This window comes from Melampsora larici-populina, assembly GCF_000204055.1.
Source record: "Melampsora larici-populina 98AG31 unplaced genomic scaffold MELLAscaffold_34, whole genome shotgun sequence".
Lineage (NCBI taxonomy): Eukaryota > Fungi > Basidiomycota > Pucciniomycetes > Pucciniales > Melampsoraceae > Melampsora > Melampsora laricis-populina.
This window is the reverse complement of record NW_006768798.1, coordinates 119921-135806: the sequence shown is the minus strand read 5'-3', so window position 1 is coordinate 135806 and position 15886 is coordinate 119921. Positions and strand designations below refer to the sequence as shown.

The following is a 15886-nucleotide window of genomic DNA, read 5'->3' as shown; positions in this document are numbered from 1 at the left end:
GTTGGAAATGTGTCAATATCTCTTCCCCTAGATGACAAAATGGAAATTAAAGGCTAGTTTGATATAACACTTTTTGCATCAAAGCCTTCTCTCATTCTCAAAATTCCACTCAAACACATGTTAACAATCATCTCTGCCCCCACTTTGCAGAAAAAATGGCCCAACACTCATTGAAGATGCAGGATATTTGCCATCATCTTTCTCCCCAGATGACAAAATTGAAAATCAGGTCTAGTTTGATATAACACTTTTGACCCCATCCCCCTCCTTCACTCTCAAAATCTTACTTAAACAATTTCAAAAAATATTCCCGCTCCCGCTCTTCAACAAAACAGGACCAGTTCTCATTGAAGATGCAGGATATTTGCCAATGTCTTTGCCCCCAGATGACAAAATTGAAAATCAGGTCTAGTTTAATATAACACTTTTGATGCCATCCACCTCCTTCACTCTCAAAATCATACTCAAACAATTTCAAAAAATATTCCCGCTCCCGCTCTTCAACAAAACAGGACCAGTTCTCTCTCTTTGATGAGGTGACTTGGGTGTTTAGTTAACATTGGTTTAATCAGGTATGAAAATACTTGATGTATGTCAATTATTATGAATCATTGAGTGCTTTCAGCGGGCCAAATGGGTCCTATTTGGTGGGAGGACTCCACAGTTAGAATAGAGCATCATGTCAGTTCTGCTATGCTCAATCCATGTCAAACCAAAATGTCAAACATTTATTGATTGAGTGTGACACAAAAGTCTTGATTTGTATTCAATGAAGGGGTCCCAATTCAGGGCCCCCAAACTCAATGGGGATGGAATCAATGCATCAGCAATTGTCCCTGATTGGGCTTTTGGTCATCTCATAATTCATCGTGACCCTTTCGTATTCAATTTTTGTATACCTTCAAATAAATTCCAAGATGTCTGAATCAAGAACCCCGTGTCCGCTGGGACCCAAAGCCCGGCAAACAAAAAATCAATCTGGATCTGCACGTCAATTGGAAGAATTTGAAGAGATGGAATTCGAGTATGCTGAACCTTTAATTGATAGACTATCACAGGTTATCACAAATCCAATGCTGCCTATTCCCTTTGAAGAACAAGACGTGGATCATTACATGGAAGAATTGCACCACAACCACAACGATGATCCCTCAGACTCATCCTCCAATACTTCCTATTCAGATGTCGAATCGGAACCGGAAAATGCACCTGGGCCTGCTTACGTCCAACTTATCACGAATGAAACCTACCAAGAACGGCGGATCAGAGAAGCTCGACAATGGAAGGATGCCGCACATCCTATGTTTTTAACCTTTCTCAAATGTCGTCAAAAGACTTGTCATTGGGGATTATCCAAAACATGGGATCTTGATTTCAAAGAGCCATGTCATTGCAGCAATCAAAAGAAAATCAGTCGCACTTTGGACCTGATTGACATCTTTGGTGAGATTGTAATTTCTATTTCATTATGTAAACCATACATATTAAGGGTACTCAAAGTAAGTATGTACGTGTACATACTTTTTGCTATATACTTTTTTTGGCGGGGAAGGCGAGGCCAAAAGTATATTTTTTTTCTTTGTCCCCGCCAAAAAAAGTATGTAGCGAAAAGTATGTAGCGCTACATACTTTGCTTTGAGTACCCTTATTATTATAAACTAATGTAATCTACTCAGGTCAAACAAGAGTTGATGTTTTGTTCTGCCAGTGCGAACATGATCAAGTTCGGCTGATTAAGATGGGATACATTGGGGGATCGCCAGTGCATCCCCAAACCGCTTTTTCCATCCGATTACTTCATTTCCATCACTTTCTTTGGCAATATTGCAATATTAGATTGCAACCCTTTGCTCAGGCTCTCAATGCGTACCTGGATTTCAGCAACCCAATCATATGGTCCAAGAAAGGTCAACATGTAAGCTGTTGTCTCTTTGAATCCTGGAAGAAGTTGATTCATGTTCCTTCTTTGAATACCAGGCCCGAGCGTGGAGATTCAATCTGACTGCTTCCGTTGACGCTTATCGAGAGATGCTTCAATTAGAAAAAGGACTACGAGAACGAACCCTTCGACTCACTCCGTTCGAGAAGACGAGGTCCAGTTGTCCCCGGTGTTTTGGACATTACTCACGAAGCCTTCATGAAGATGAACCAGAGGTACTAGTATGTCTTGATTGCAATTTTCAGCAACGTCGACATAAGTCCGCTAGTGTGGAACTGGATAGTATCCATCGCACAACACCTGCAATCTTTTTACCAGCCGAACGACTCGAGAAATGGGCTCGACAGCCTGAACCCCAGCGATCTTTGACTACAGTATGTTCTGATTTATCTGTGTGGGTAGATAGGAAACTGACATGTCTTTCCCCTTTTGAATGCTTGTTAGGACACTTGTACTAAGTCCCACACGGCTGCAAACAATCAACGTGACGGGAGATCATGGCGAGCCTGTGATGACACAGGATTAATGGTTATGTGCTGTAGGCACAATAACGTCTTGGCATATGCAATTGTAGTACAGAGTGGGGAAAAGTTTGTCCAATCACTTTTAGGATTGTTCGGCTTTTAAAGACTTTTAAAAACATGTTGTACTGAACTGATCACTCTGTCTTCTATGATTACTTATAGAGCTTATTTTGCTCACGCTTTGCTGGACTGGCTATTTGACCAACTACGGACCGCGGAGGAACCAGACACAATTGTTGGCGTGCTTTACGATATCGGATGTAATCTTGAAAAGGGTCTTATCCGTGTTAGTCATGTCAAATAAATGAATAATAATCAAAATTGAATTGTTTTCTGATTTTTAATTTTCTAGCACAAGTTGTTCAAGGAAGAGAGACAGGCTGGTCGAATGAAATTCGCTACCGGTGCATGGCACTCCTATGCCCACAATTATGGCTGTCAACTGGCCTACGACCCTTGAAAGAATAAGGGATGGGGGATGTCGGATGGTGAAGGACCTGAAAGGAACTGGTTCAAGCTATCACCGCTGATAAGCCCACTTCGATATGCAACAAGCATTCATAGGCTGGTTGCTATAGACCTCAAGACCTCTCATATGAATCGCATCTGCCTTCAAAATGCAGGTAAGGAGTTTTTGCATTGTTACAAATGATGAACCATATCTAACGCTGACATGATTATTCTAGCTTGATATTCTGAATAACCACGCTCTGTCTGACTTAACTCAACAGCTTGAACGTTTGATTGAACTGGAAGAACAGTGTTGTGTATCAATGTAAGGCTTAATCTATTTTCCATTTGGTTTTGAAAATAAATGAAAGTGCTTACATAGAATTTATGATGATACACAGGCAACGGCTTGAGGACCTTCGTAACAAGCGTCGACGACCTCAGACTGCTGAGGAAAATACAGAGCTAGCTACTCTCCCGGCCAACTTGGTCTTTCTGGAGGTAGAAATCAACGAATGTGTTGCCGAGCTGGGGAGTGACGACTTTCGAGACATTCCAGAGGCCAAAGGTTTGTAAAGTCTCACCTGATCATAAGTTAGAAAGATGTTCTTACAATGAATTCTTAACCAGACCCGAGAGGAAAAGCTAGAATTTGAATCCAAGTTGCTAAGGCCAAGCTTTATGAAGCCAGAGTGGGAGTAATCGAGCTACAAAAGCGCTGGGATCAACCTGGCTTAGGTATTTCTCAATTCTGCTTTTGTCGGAGTGTTTTACTAATCAATGGTTTTGATATCTAAGGTACAAGTGTTCAAGATTCATTCAAGAAACAAATGAGAAATAAAAACCAGCTGTTGAAGCAGAAATGGAAAACATTTCATACTCAAGTTTCCAAATACAACAACACATACCTCGACCACGACCCAATAGAATGTCCAAGCCTTGAATGTACGGAGAAGATGGATATCGAGGATGTATTTTGGAATTTTGGTAATCTTACACATCCGGACGCAGACTGGGCGGTGAATCGAGCTACACAGGCGGGCATTCAGGCTTATCTGAAAGTTCGGAGCTGTGAGGAAGAGCTTTGCCGAATTAGATGCGAAGTCCTTCACATCATTGACTGGTCACTCTCAATGGCGGACAAGCTTCAGCTCTTGGCTACTGTATGCGACGAACGTGAGATTCCATCTTTGCTATATTCAGTCCCAGATTTTAGGCTGATTTCTTCCTTGATAGCATGGGATACAACAAGCCGTTTCAACTACGCAGAGGTAATCAAATGGGTATATGGCCATGAGCGAGTTTTGAAGCAGAATTGGGAGGAGTGTGTGGAGGTATTATTCTCGCATCACTCCCATCTCCTGCTGGAGCACTGCCAGCTGTGGATAAACTGGGGTTCTGACTTGAACACGCTCTTGGTTAGAACATGCAGCTCAACTGATGTCCCCATCCCGGTCTATGAAGAGTTATCAGCGTTATGGAGTAACCTGCTGCAGGCTGCCCTAAACACACAGGAGGCGCTGGTGCAAGGTGAAGAACATGCTGTAGATGAGGTGCTTGAAGGTGTTGCTCGTGCTGCCAACGAAGATGATGAGATGTATAATAATTTAGGATTACTTCTCCACGATGTTGTGCTAGATGGTGGAGAATTGTAAACCATGAATTCATATGAATGATCCAGAAGCATCTGGCTGAAGAACTTATTTTAACTACAGAGGCATCTGGGGTTTCATATGAAGCGAGTTTAGGAGTGAATGGGCCAGAGGCATCTGGGGCGGCCAAAAGTTGAGGCGCATAATATTCCAGATGCATCTGCTTGAGTTCAATGTGCATGCAGATCAACCTGGACAAGGCGTCACTTCAGTGAAGTGGCATAGCTCCAGATGCATCTGGAAAGGTGAGTTTAGTGGATCCAAAGCGGTAGACCCAACTCCAGATGCATCTAAGAAGCTCAGATAAATCTGTCTCAGGTGCAAGCATCATCTGGTGGACACCCTGGAGACTACAGATGAGTCTGTTGTGCGTAAGGACTTGTTCTGCTTGGAGTGCAGTCATTGCTATAGGCCTCTCAGATGGATCTGGTAGCTGTCTGTTGAAGTTCATCAAGGCAGTACATCCAGATGCATCTGCCCCTACACAGGTTGAGGGACTCCAAGTACACGGGATATATCATCAGATGCATCTGTCGCTCTGATTTTGATCTGTGTGCTGTTTTACGGGCTCAATCCGTAGGAAACATACATACATTTTAATGGGTGTAGTCCGTGCGTTTCCTGTGACACAGGTGAATGATTTATGTCCAACAATATCCCAAACTCAAAAGGTTTTCTGTCCAGCAATATATTGTAACTCAATTTTTTTCATCCATTACCCCTGTGGCACCATGAATATTTATCTCAATACAGCTTGAGTGCCCCCTTTATGACCATCAAGGGGCCCCAAGGCAAAACAGCCCTGTGGTGTTGGTACTTTTCATGTCAATACAACTGGAGCTTGATGGCCAGCAAGGGGCCCTGAGGTTGGGTTAGCACCAAGTCTGTTTCATACAGCTATAGTACTTCCTTGGGTACCTACCCTGGGGCCATATATTGGGTTACAATCAGAATATTATTGGACAGAAAAACGTTTTGCGTTACAATCAAGGTATTGGTGGATTTAAAAAACATTTCAAGTACAATTGAGATATTTGTGGGTGAGATACCATTTTGAGTTATAATTGGGATATTGGTGGATGGAACAACATTCTGAGTTCCAATTGGGACATAAGTGAATGGAAAAAACATCTTGAGTTACAATTAGGATATTGGTGGAAGGAAACAGCATTTTGAGTTTTCATTAAGGTATTGGTGGATGTACAAACATTACAAGTTACAGTTAAGGTATTAGAACTGTCCAAATGGTTTCAGCCACCATCTGAAGTTCTTTTGAAAATTCTCTGAAATCTCTTTGAAATTCCTCTGAAGTGTCTCTGAAATTTCTTTGAAAAAATTCTTGAAGTTGTTGTAGTCTCTGGCCTGTCAGTGACTAGTAGCTGGGGGCTGTGAGCCAATTCCAATGAATCCTCAACCCAGCCGTAGTGGTCAAATCCATTTTCAAACATGCAAGAGAATAATTTTGCTTGTAGAGCAGGGTGAAATATAGTGGCTAGAACTATAGTATCACACCCAAGTGATTCTTCTACATGGTGATTTTACCTAACATCCCATGCACCATTGGGGTGAGTGGATCATTCATACAACTGGCTGCAGGTACACCTCAAATACCATAAGACCATCAAATCTCAGATATTTGGAAGCACAATGAGCAATGAGAGTGAATGAGGGGTGAGTTGGTCAGCATCACCTGATAGTGTTTTACATGTATGTGATATCCTCAAAGATCTACAATATGTTCAATATTGAGCTTTTCTTATCTCAGACTACCAAGTCAGGCTTCAATCAGTAAATCAAGAATTATCCATGAACCCTTCTCTCATAGGGGTCTATACATTCCCTCACCTTCTTGCACAAAGAGACAATGCTATATTGTGTTGATTACTTCAGGATCTTACAAAATGATTGGCTGATTATTGAATAAGGATGTCAGACCCTGCTGTCTGAGACAATCAGGTGGTTTCTGACAGGAGTGCCAGCTCAATTTGTGTTTATCTCCTTGCTCACAAGACCCATGAGCTCATCACCTTTGAACCTATTGTAGCACTCCCACTACTTGACTAAAAACAAGCAGAGGAGATAGTTGCCAATCAAGCCAGTATTAGTCAAAAAGTAACCTATTTGGGGACCTCTTGGAGTACCTGGGAATCGAACCCAGCGCCTCTCGCAATCAATGGCACAAGGTTGCTAAGCGAGCGCTCTACCGATGAGCTAGAACCCCGATGACGTCTTCGACAAACATGGCGTTCAGAAACCGGAAGTAAAGGACCATCACGTCGCACATTGCGTGGCGCATTACACTCGCAAAAGGAGAGAACATAGCATGGAAAGTGAGAATAAGATGGAAAACAACATCTCAATTCGAGGAAGAAATGTATGCGTTACTCAAGATCCCGAGAGTGTAGTTACCTAGCATTACAAGTTGATGCGTTTCAAGTCGATTTGTACAGTATTTGAAAGTTCATGAAGAAACGAGAACGGAATTTGAAGGAAAAGCTTGAGCGATAACCTACTCATAGAGGGCGGCATGACCCTTTGCCACACTATCTTAGTGGACTGAAGCTGTTGGGTAGCAAGACATTGGCATCCATCGAGTCACACAACTTGACGGTCTGTGAGCGTAAAAGGGACAAAAAGGATAGATGGTGAAAAGCTTGAAAGTAAAAAACCAAAGAGCAGGTATCAGATGCTTACGTTAGATACAGTCTTACTCCAAGTGTCAACTTGCCAAGCCTGTTCTCGTTTTTTGAGTCGAGCTTGTAAGGATGGGTATTGCCACATATGATGAACTTGATGAAGTCGTCCAACTTGTGCAAACCAAGCTCCGATAGGTTCAACGAATTTCCTACGGGCTTCTAAGCCTCTACGCCATTCAGTTTCCCATTCGAGTAGGGTACCTGGTTTCTGTCAATGGTTTGGGGTGTTGAAAAATGATCAGAAGGTAGGTAAAAAAAACTGAAAGAAGGATAAGGAATGATCCACTCACGAGTTGATAACTACGCATTTCGTAGATACCACCGTTCACCTTTGGCCCTGAGCAAGGCCAGAATGCAAATTCACGACAGAGTTGAGATGTGCGGGATTGAATGAGAGGTCGAAGATCCTTTAGAAATTGGGCGTGCTCCTGATTCACAAGTATCAATCGGTCATTACTACTTTCTCTCTGTCTCAATGGAACATAAAGTGACGCACTGGTGATTCTCGTATTTTACTAGTCGCATAGTCATAGCCTTCGTACCCTTCGAATTCCCAAATGTGAACTGAAAACAAACAAAGATCAGAATTATTGATAAGACTGCAGTGAGAGAACTGAAGTATAAATGGGTATGTCAAATGCTTGCCAAAACTATCGAGCTCTCCAACTACCACCTCAAAAGAACCCTTGAGATTCATTTTCAAGTCTTTTTGGGTGTTCAACTTGTCGAAGTAAGATCCTCTGAGGTGAAAGGAGTCATGATAGGAATTTCAGTAAGTCGATTCTTGAAGCTTGATGTCAATCTATAGCTTGATGAAACCTTGCCTTACATAACCTGTTTGTATTGATCCACGTTCTGGGGATGTATATGATGCTCTGAAAGATGTACAAGTCTGGTTAAGATTCAATGCGATGAAGCGGATGGGAAGCTCCAACAACACTCACTTTGAATCTCGCTGATACTCTTTGAGCCAACTGTGGTGCTGTGGCTTTGTAGTGCTTCATTCTCTTGTCTCGCTTGTTCTGAGCCGTGAAGGAAGGAGTTGATCAATTTAGGAACAATCGGCTTCTCGGCGTTGATAGTAGCTGAAGTAGAGAACAATGCGCGGCATGCAGGCCTTCTGAGAATCGATGAGGCCATTGGATGATAGAGTGGTAGTGGAGCAGGTGGAGCTGAGTTGATCGGTGTGAACTCCGCCACTGTTCGATCAACTTCTGTCGTGGCCCATTTCACGGGATCTGTTTCTCTCAGTGACAGGCATGATGTGATGCTGAGTCCTGACCTGTGACAGAGCCGAAGTCCGCTCCGAGGGGTTGACGGCTGCACGGGCTTAGTAAACTCAGTCACTTGCCATCTCAGTACCACGCCCTCCTTTTATCTTGGTTTTTGAGTCTTGGTATGAATATGTATTTGCCTCCTTTGCCGAATTTATCGCATCCCATCCATTCTTTAAGTTCATTACAGCCGTATATTGACGTCCAGACACGAATTATTTGATCAGCTGGAGAATCTAAATCACGTTTCACAAGTCATCATGTCCTCAACTCACGAAAGTTTGGGCGAAACCGTGGAACTGCCATATGATCCTAGATTACTCAACGCCACGGTGGTCAAACCGCCATCGGGACCTCAGACATCATCCCCATGCAAGAGTCAAATGACTCCTGAAGCTCGTCTTCGCATGGAAGAGAATCGCCTGAAAGCTGAAGCACTCAAGGCTGAACGTAGGAAAGCCCAGGACGCTCTTCGTCATGCTGAAACTGAGAAAAAACGTGCAGCTGGAGAGATTCGATTGAGAGAATTCGGTCTCAAAGCCGGTCCGAGTAAACAACCACTCATTACTCAACACATTCGAAACCCGGATAAAGCACTTCAAAACAAGATGGCAAACGAAATTGAACAAATACTCACATGGGAAGAACGGGCAGGAGCTCCACAGCTCTATACCCCAGATCCAAGATGCTCAGACGAACAATTAAGGGTGCTCGACGAAGTAGGTTCCCCATAGTTCAAGATAAAAGACTTGGTATATATAGCTTAAGCTGACGCAAGTGATTCACAGGTAAGGCTTGGTCGCAATGTATTCTTTACGGGTTCCGCAGGAGTGGGGAAAAGTTTCATGTTGAATGAGGTGGTCAAGATGCTGAAGGCATCTAATCGTAATGTGGCTGTGACGGCTCCAACGGGTATTTTGCATTCACTGGTTTCTATAAAACTTTCGCGCGAAAGGCATATGTCAGGATTTTGAAGCTTACTCAGACAATTGTCACTTTCACGATCCCAACAGGTATCGCTGCTTTGGCTATTGAAGGAAGAACAATATATTCTTGGGCCAAGATTGGACTCGGGCGAGGCTCTGTTCACGAGCTCTATAACTCGAGTTCTGGATCCCGAGTCTTCCAATCGAAACCCAATAGCAAACCTGAGGGTATCATGGGCACTGATGTACTAATTGTCGATGAAGTATCTATGGTATGTTATCTCGATTCCCTAACCCAACTGGTAAATTAACGTCAGATCTGTTTACTTTAGCTTCAAGCTGAGCTATTCGAGAAAATATCTCTGCTTTGTCAAGCAGCTAGACGTGTCAGGTCTCCTTTTGGTGGGATTCAAATAATCCTATCGGGCGATTTCTTTCAATTACCACCTGTGTCTAAGGATGAAGGATTTTCTTGTATGTTCTGCGGCTGCACTGGTTTCAAACGTGATAAAATGACTGGTAATATACAATGTGTTCGCCCATTCAATAAGGCTTGGGACGGTACACCTTGCGGAAGGGAAAGACCTGAGTATACATTCTGTTTTGAAACACCTACTTGGAGAGAGCTAAACCTCTGTGTCATTCAACTACAAAAGGTTTAGTCCATTTCGAACATTGGTATTACGATAATAGGGTTTGGAAATTCATGGGTTTTTACACGTTAGGTATTTCGTCAAGAAGATAAAGATTTCATTGACATCCTTAACAAGGTGAGACCCAAGAATTCTGGACTCATAGAATACACCATCAGCTGATCCAAAATGTAACTTGCATGAATTCATTGAAGATCAGGTGGGGCCAAGTAGATGAGAATGTCGACAAATTGATGTTGTCACGTAGCAAGCCTCTACAGGAACATCAAATCAAGGTAAAAAGCTTTGCGATAACTAATCACCGTCCCATTCTGATGAATCTTACACTTTTCTATCATCGTATAGCCAACTCGGCTATATCCCAAGAATCAAGATGTTGACGTTGAAAACTCCAAGAAATTCAATTTACTCAAAGAAACTGCACACTCATTTGCATCCTTTGATACGGTGAGCGAAAGTAAATATGCACAATCATTGTGAGACCTATTTTATCTGCACTCTTTGTTTTTTTTCGTCTACTTATTTATTAATCTGATGCTTGTTTCAGTCTATCTCGATTGAACGACCTTCAAGCTCGTAAAAATCTGCAGCTCAAGGTATGGCGACATATTCTTGACTTTTTAGCAACAGACATATTGACTCTTGCTTTTAGGTTGGCACTCAAGTAATATTGTTAGCCAATCTTGATGTGGGAGGAAAACTTGTTAACGGATCTCGCGGAGTTGTCATAGATTGGAGAGAACGTCCGGATTACACTACAAGTGATAGTGAAGGGTTTGATTCCTCAAAACATCGTGCCGATCGCTTGCGTGATGCTGGTCGGATAGCCTGGGCCGAACAACAAGATCATAGCTACCTCCCCGAGGTTTTATTTTCAGATGGTCGAGCGGCTGTGATTGAACCCTACATTTGGAAAGTTGAAATCGATTCAAAAACGCTTCTTACACGTACTCAGCTTCCGCTTGGTCTAGCGTGGGCACTGACGATACACAAGGCACGTCCCTCCTAATATGTTGTTGGCGTCTCATTCCTCGCATAACCGAATCCACATCTTTACATCCATCACAGTCCCAAGGTCAGTCGCTTGATCGACTTTGCGTTGAACTTCGTGGAGTCTTTGAATGCGGACAAGCCTATGTGGCTTTGTCCCGAGCTCGATCTCTCGAAGGCTTGGAAATCAATGGTTGGAATGTGAGTATATATGTTAGAAAGCCACGCTACATGGGCAGATTCTGATGTTTCATAATTTATCTCTGAAAGGTTGCATGCGTACGAGCCAACCCATTAGTGCAAAATTTCTACACCTGCGTCTCCACTGGCAAGTCATAGTAAGTTATTTCCATCTTCTACTAGCAACTCTCAAAATGAATAGCTAATGTGGAAAACACTCTTACTATCTAGTACCAATCTGAGTGTCCCTTCTCGTCAATTGGAAGATTTCTTTCCTGGCTCCAGTGACGCGCTGAACCCTTCTCCATTAACATTTGTCAAACTACCCAAACATCTACCTCCCATCATCAAAACTTGGGGCAGCACTGACGGAGCATGGAGTCACCAACATCAAGAATCAGAATTCATTGATCTAATCTCACCCGACCCGACCCCAGCAGGATCTATCCACAATGCCAAAGAAGATGATGAGTGGAATGTATCGACACAGATGTCAGTTGATGAAGAAGCTAGCCAAACAATAAGGGAATCGCCTTCCCAAAATCAAGAACTATCATGGGAATTACCTTCTCAAAAGAGTGAACTCTCGTCATCTCAACAACAGATATCATCAAACTCTCGCCGGACTGCAGCAATGGAAAGATGCACATCTCATATCTCTAATGCTCTAAACCAAATCGCTGGTGAATTATCATTACTTCCGGCACATGAATTACAGAGATTTGATGTTGAGAGTTTAGCCAATCATGCTGCTCGAGCTATCAGAACTCACCTTTCAGAGCGTTGTTCTCTTCTATCATCATCGCAGCAGCGCTCTCCAAAGAAATGAGGATGTTTTTCCAGTGTGGAATGATGTTGAAAGATTTAAGAGTTTTGCTTCTTTTTTGTAAATTGTATTATGTTAGCAGGTGCTGTGTTTTTCTTGACTGAGATCTTAATATCAATAACCTGGTTATGAAATTCTCTGGCCAAGAGAAGTTGTGAATATCAGGAGGCTGAGACTTGGATCTTGAGTGGGCTAGTTTTTATGAATTAGCTTATACAAACTTAAGTCCCTTATGAGAGAAGGGGTCGCGAGGAAAAAGGGACTTAGTTACGTTTGGCTTTTAATGCAATCTTCCTTTTTCCACCAGCCAACATAACACTTGAAATGAATATTCAATTTTTTGAGCTATAACTCTGGGTACCATCAATCATGATGTCAGCTCCCATTTCACTGCAATAGGTCACTAGCAAGTACTCGGTCGAGCTGTTTCTGGGAGACTGCTCAAAAAATCTTTGGTATTGCTTTTGATTTTTTGTGTGTACCTTGTTTCAAAGCTGTCCCAAAGCTTTGTTCCTCTTGGGAGACTTCACAGATTTATATACAAGCATGTTTTCAGGACTTCAAGCAAAACTTTTCAGCATCAAGCATACTCACAAAGTTTGCTCAATTGTCTTGGAAATCTTGCCTGTATTCCTCAACCTGATTCACTGTAATATTATCCACTAGGCATCTTGAATCTATGATACGGTTTTGGGTTTTTCTCCCAGCCAGAAGCAAAGCTTGTAACATGGATGTGTAGATGTCCAGACAACCTTTACAGGATTGAGCATGTCCCCAAATGCCTAGTCCTCATTTCACTGCAATAAAACTACTCTCAGGGAAGATAAAATGCAAAACCTCTGAATCTTCAACTGATAAAATGTTTGTGGGAATTGAGATGACAACATTTACTACGCAAGATTAGGTATCTTTATTGGAATAATTTATCATTCAAGACATATCCTGAAAACTTAAGCCTAATGAAAGTACCAATTTTTAACTTCAAGATCGTGCTCCCCTGGGATTGGGTTCACGAATTGAGAAAGAAACACAAATCATGTATTTTTATGTTACCAGATATGTTTGAAGGAACTGTGATATTTTTTTGGTTATGGCAAGGTTGCACTCCATGTCATCTTTGAGATGTGTAGCATCCCTTGAAAGCTCATTGGAACTTGTTTTAAGGTTCTTTTTCACTGTGAAAATGGCCTGTTATGCAGTCGTGGTATCTGCTGGTGGCCTCTCCAGATTATCGTGGCATGTTTACCGTTTTTATTCAGGAAGGCTATGTCCATATTTATCCTTGTTTGTCTGCTTCATAGGTATCTCTTAGGTTCGCTGGCCACCCCATAGGTTATTGTTAATTATCACACGCAATTATTATCACCCCTGGGCATTGACATTTACCCCTAAGAGTTTCACCTACATTTTTGTCTTTGTATTTCTAGTATCTTTATACTGATCATATGCAAGGCTATTTTTCTATTCAGCTTTATTCACATTTCCAATAAATATTGAGGATTTGTCCAACAAATCTTGGGATTGCTCGCACTAGAAGCATGCATTGATTTCAGCTACTTGAGCTACTCACTACTCCAACATTGACCACCAGGAACACAAGGGCCTTATATCGGAATCAGATGGATGCAACCACTTTGTTGATTCAAAAAGTGGGTCATTGAGCTTAGAGTCCAGTTCCTACAACAATTTGCAAATTGAGCATGAGTTGCTGAGTTTTGTACTGTTGAATTATATTTTGTTCAAAAACGGAATTCATACTGACCATCAATTCCTCAGGTGTTGATGTTCTTGTATAGTGACACTGAATCCCTCGCAATTTAAAGGCCTCGACCAGCTGAGGACTTCGTTGCACAACGTGGTCCACGAAGACTATGTGTTTAAAATTGGGTACTTTTTGAAAAGCGTTGACACTGGCTGATTCTAAAGTTTCCTTCCAATACCTCTCCCAAGGTTTGAGGAGCATCACAAATGTTCGAACATTTTGAAACATTCGCCAGTCTAGCCAATCCAGTGTCAAGTCTTGACATGAGAGATACCAAGTACAGAATACTCGAAGTTTTGAAAATTCCATCTTGAGAACAGAAGGGGAGATCTGATCGTTGAAGGCTTTAGTAAAGCAACCCTCGAGATTATCTTTGATTGGTTCAAAGATGGTACTGATGTTAAGTTGATCTTCTGAAAAGGAACTCTCTGTACCGCTATCACTGTCTTCTGATTCGTTTGAATAAGAAAGCCCGATAACTTTTAGACTATCTTTTGCGGTCTTGCAAATGTGAGTGAGAGCTTCGATGTTGGAGCTAGAAGGTGCAAAAGAAAACTTCTTCAACTTGGATAGAGCATTAGGTCCTAGTTCGAAACCTTTGAGATTCCAATAGTTAAGTTTCAAGGATTCAACTTGAGGAACAGCAGTAATCAGATCCGCTAAAGACTGTGGATCGTATATTCCCCGTGATGAGATGGGCTCAGAAAGATGTGAAATGCCCAATTCTTTTAGCTCTTTGAGGGCCTTAAAAGCTTCGACCATAGCTGGTGAAACACCCATTGACAAATTAAAGTGAAAGAACACCTTGTTCAAGTTAAGGCCGAGCATTTCTATGAGCCGTACCGCCTGACTCATCGTCACTGGAGGGTATTCTTTGCGACCTGCATCAACAAGACAGTCAACATATACTATGGTCAGATCTGTTGAGAGTTTTGAGAAAGTTACCCTCATCAAACCAGTTATCTTCATCAAACCAGTTATCTTCATCATCGGAGTCATCTAATTCTTTATTCCACAAAAATCTGATGTAAAGGCGCCTCACGGGACTTGTGAGGTTTAAGCCAAAAATAGAATTGCTCCAGTTGTCCATAAGAGTTTTTACGCGAATCGAATGCCACAACTCGATAGTATAGAAATACATTGCGGTGATCACCTGAGCCCATGTTCTGCAAACTAATCTTAAACTAAGGAGCCGAATGCATAACTCAGACGTGTCGGGAAGGAATGCGGTCGCAAGTTCTGACGGACCGCCATTGTAAATGGTGCACCGCGGCTTATCGGTGGGGAGGCGGAGAACGTAGTTCAGGATGCGATTAAGAATCTCGACCGGCAGCTTTGAACCGTTTTCAAGTGGGATGTCTGATTGATTGGTGGTACCTTGTGTTATCTTCTCGTTCATGGTGATGATAATCGAATGGAAGAATTACTAGGATCTGAGTTGGAAAATGAGACTATATAGAGGTCGAAATGGCTGAGTGGAGTCATATTTCCTCAGCACAAGTCCTAAGCTGAAAATGTTGATCCACTCAAAATCCATGTCGGGCTGGTAGACGCGTTGAGTCTCCATACGATGATAACTAATTTGTTGAGCTTAGGCCAATGCCTCAGCATCTCTCTCCGCTCGGGCTCAACAATAGGATCGCCAGAGAAACTGGAAGACATCCAGGTGGCAGGGACTATAGTCAAGTTCTCAACTGCAAGCACTTTGTTAAGTTAAGACACGATGTCAAAATCCATGTAGCAGTCACCTTTCGATTTATGGCCTTGGAATATCTAAAAAGAAATGATCGTACACTCGTTTTCAAAAAGCTTATCACAAATTCACTGCCAAATTGCTTAAGCTCAACTACGCCCCTCACGACTTTGAGTTTTATAGAAAAACAAACTCAAAAAACCACATAACTCAATACACACTGACACCTTGATGAGGATACATAAAGCAAACAGTTCCTTTAAGCCAGATCAAGTGAGCTAAAAATGAAATATCGATTATAAAATTCAAAACTGTTCAATT

The 15886-nt window shown here is 42.1% G+C and overlaps 2 protein-coding genes across 2 annotated transcripts; both read right to left on the bottom strand.

Moving 5' to 3' along the window:
• Positions 1–6871: 6871 nt before the first annotated feature.
• On the bottom strand, positions 6872–8401 carry MELLADRAFT_49429 (uncharacterized protein; the record flags this gene model as incomplete). The annotated part of the gene is made up of 7 exons (XM_007412953.1): positions 6872–7177; positions 7260–7469; positions 7552–7689; positions 7758–7825; positions 7907–8001; positions 8091–8136; positions 8206–8401. The coding sequence occupies 7 exons, from the start codon at positions 8399–8401 to the stop codon at positions 7109–7111; spliced, it is 822 nt and encodes a 273-aa protein (XP_007413015.1).
• Positions 8402–13773: 5372 nt separating this feature from the next.
• On the bottom strand, positions 13774–15271 carry MELLADRAFT_65392 (uncharacterized protein; the record flags this gene model as incomplete). The annotated part of the gene is made up of 2 exons (XM_007412952.1): positions 13774–14753; positions 14818–15271. The coding sequence occupies 2 exons, from the start codon at positions 15269–15271 to the stop codon at positions 13774–13776; spliced, it is 1434 nt and encodes a 477-aa protein (XP_007413014.1).
• Positions 15272–15886: the final 615 nt, after the last annotated feature.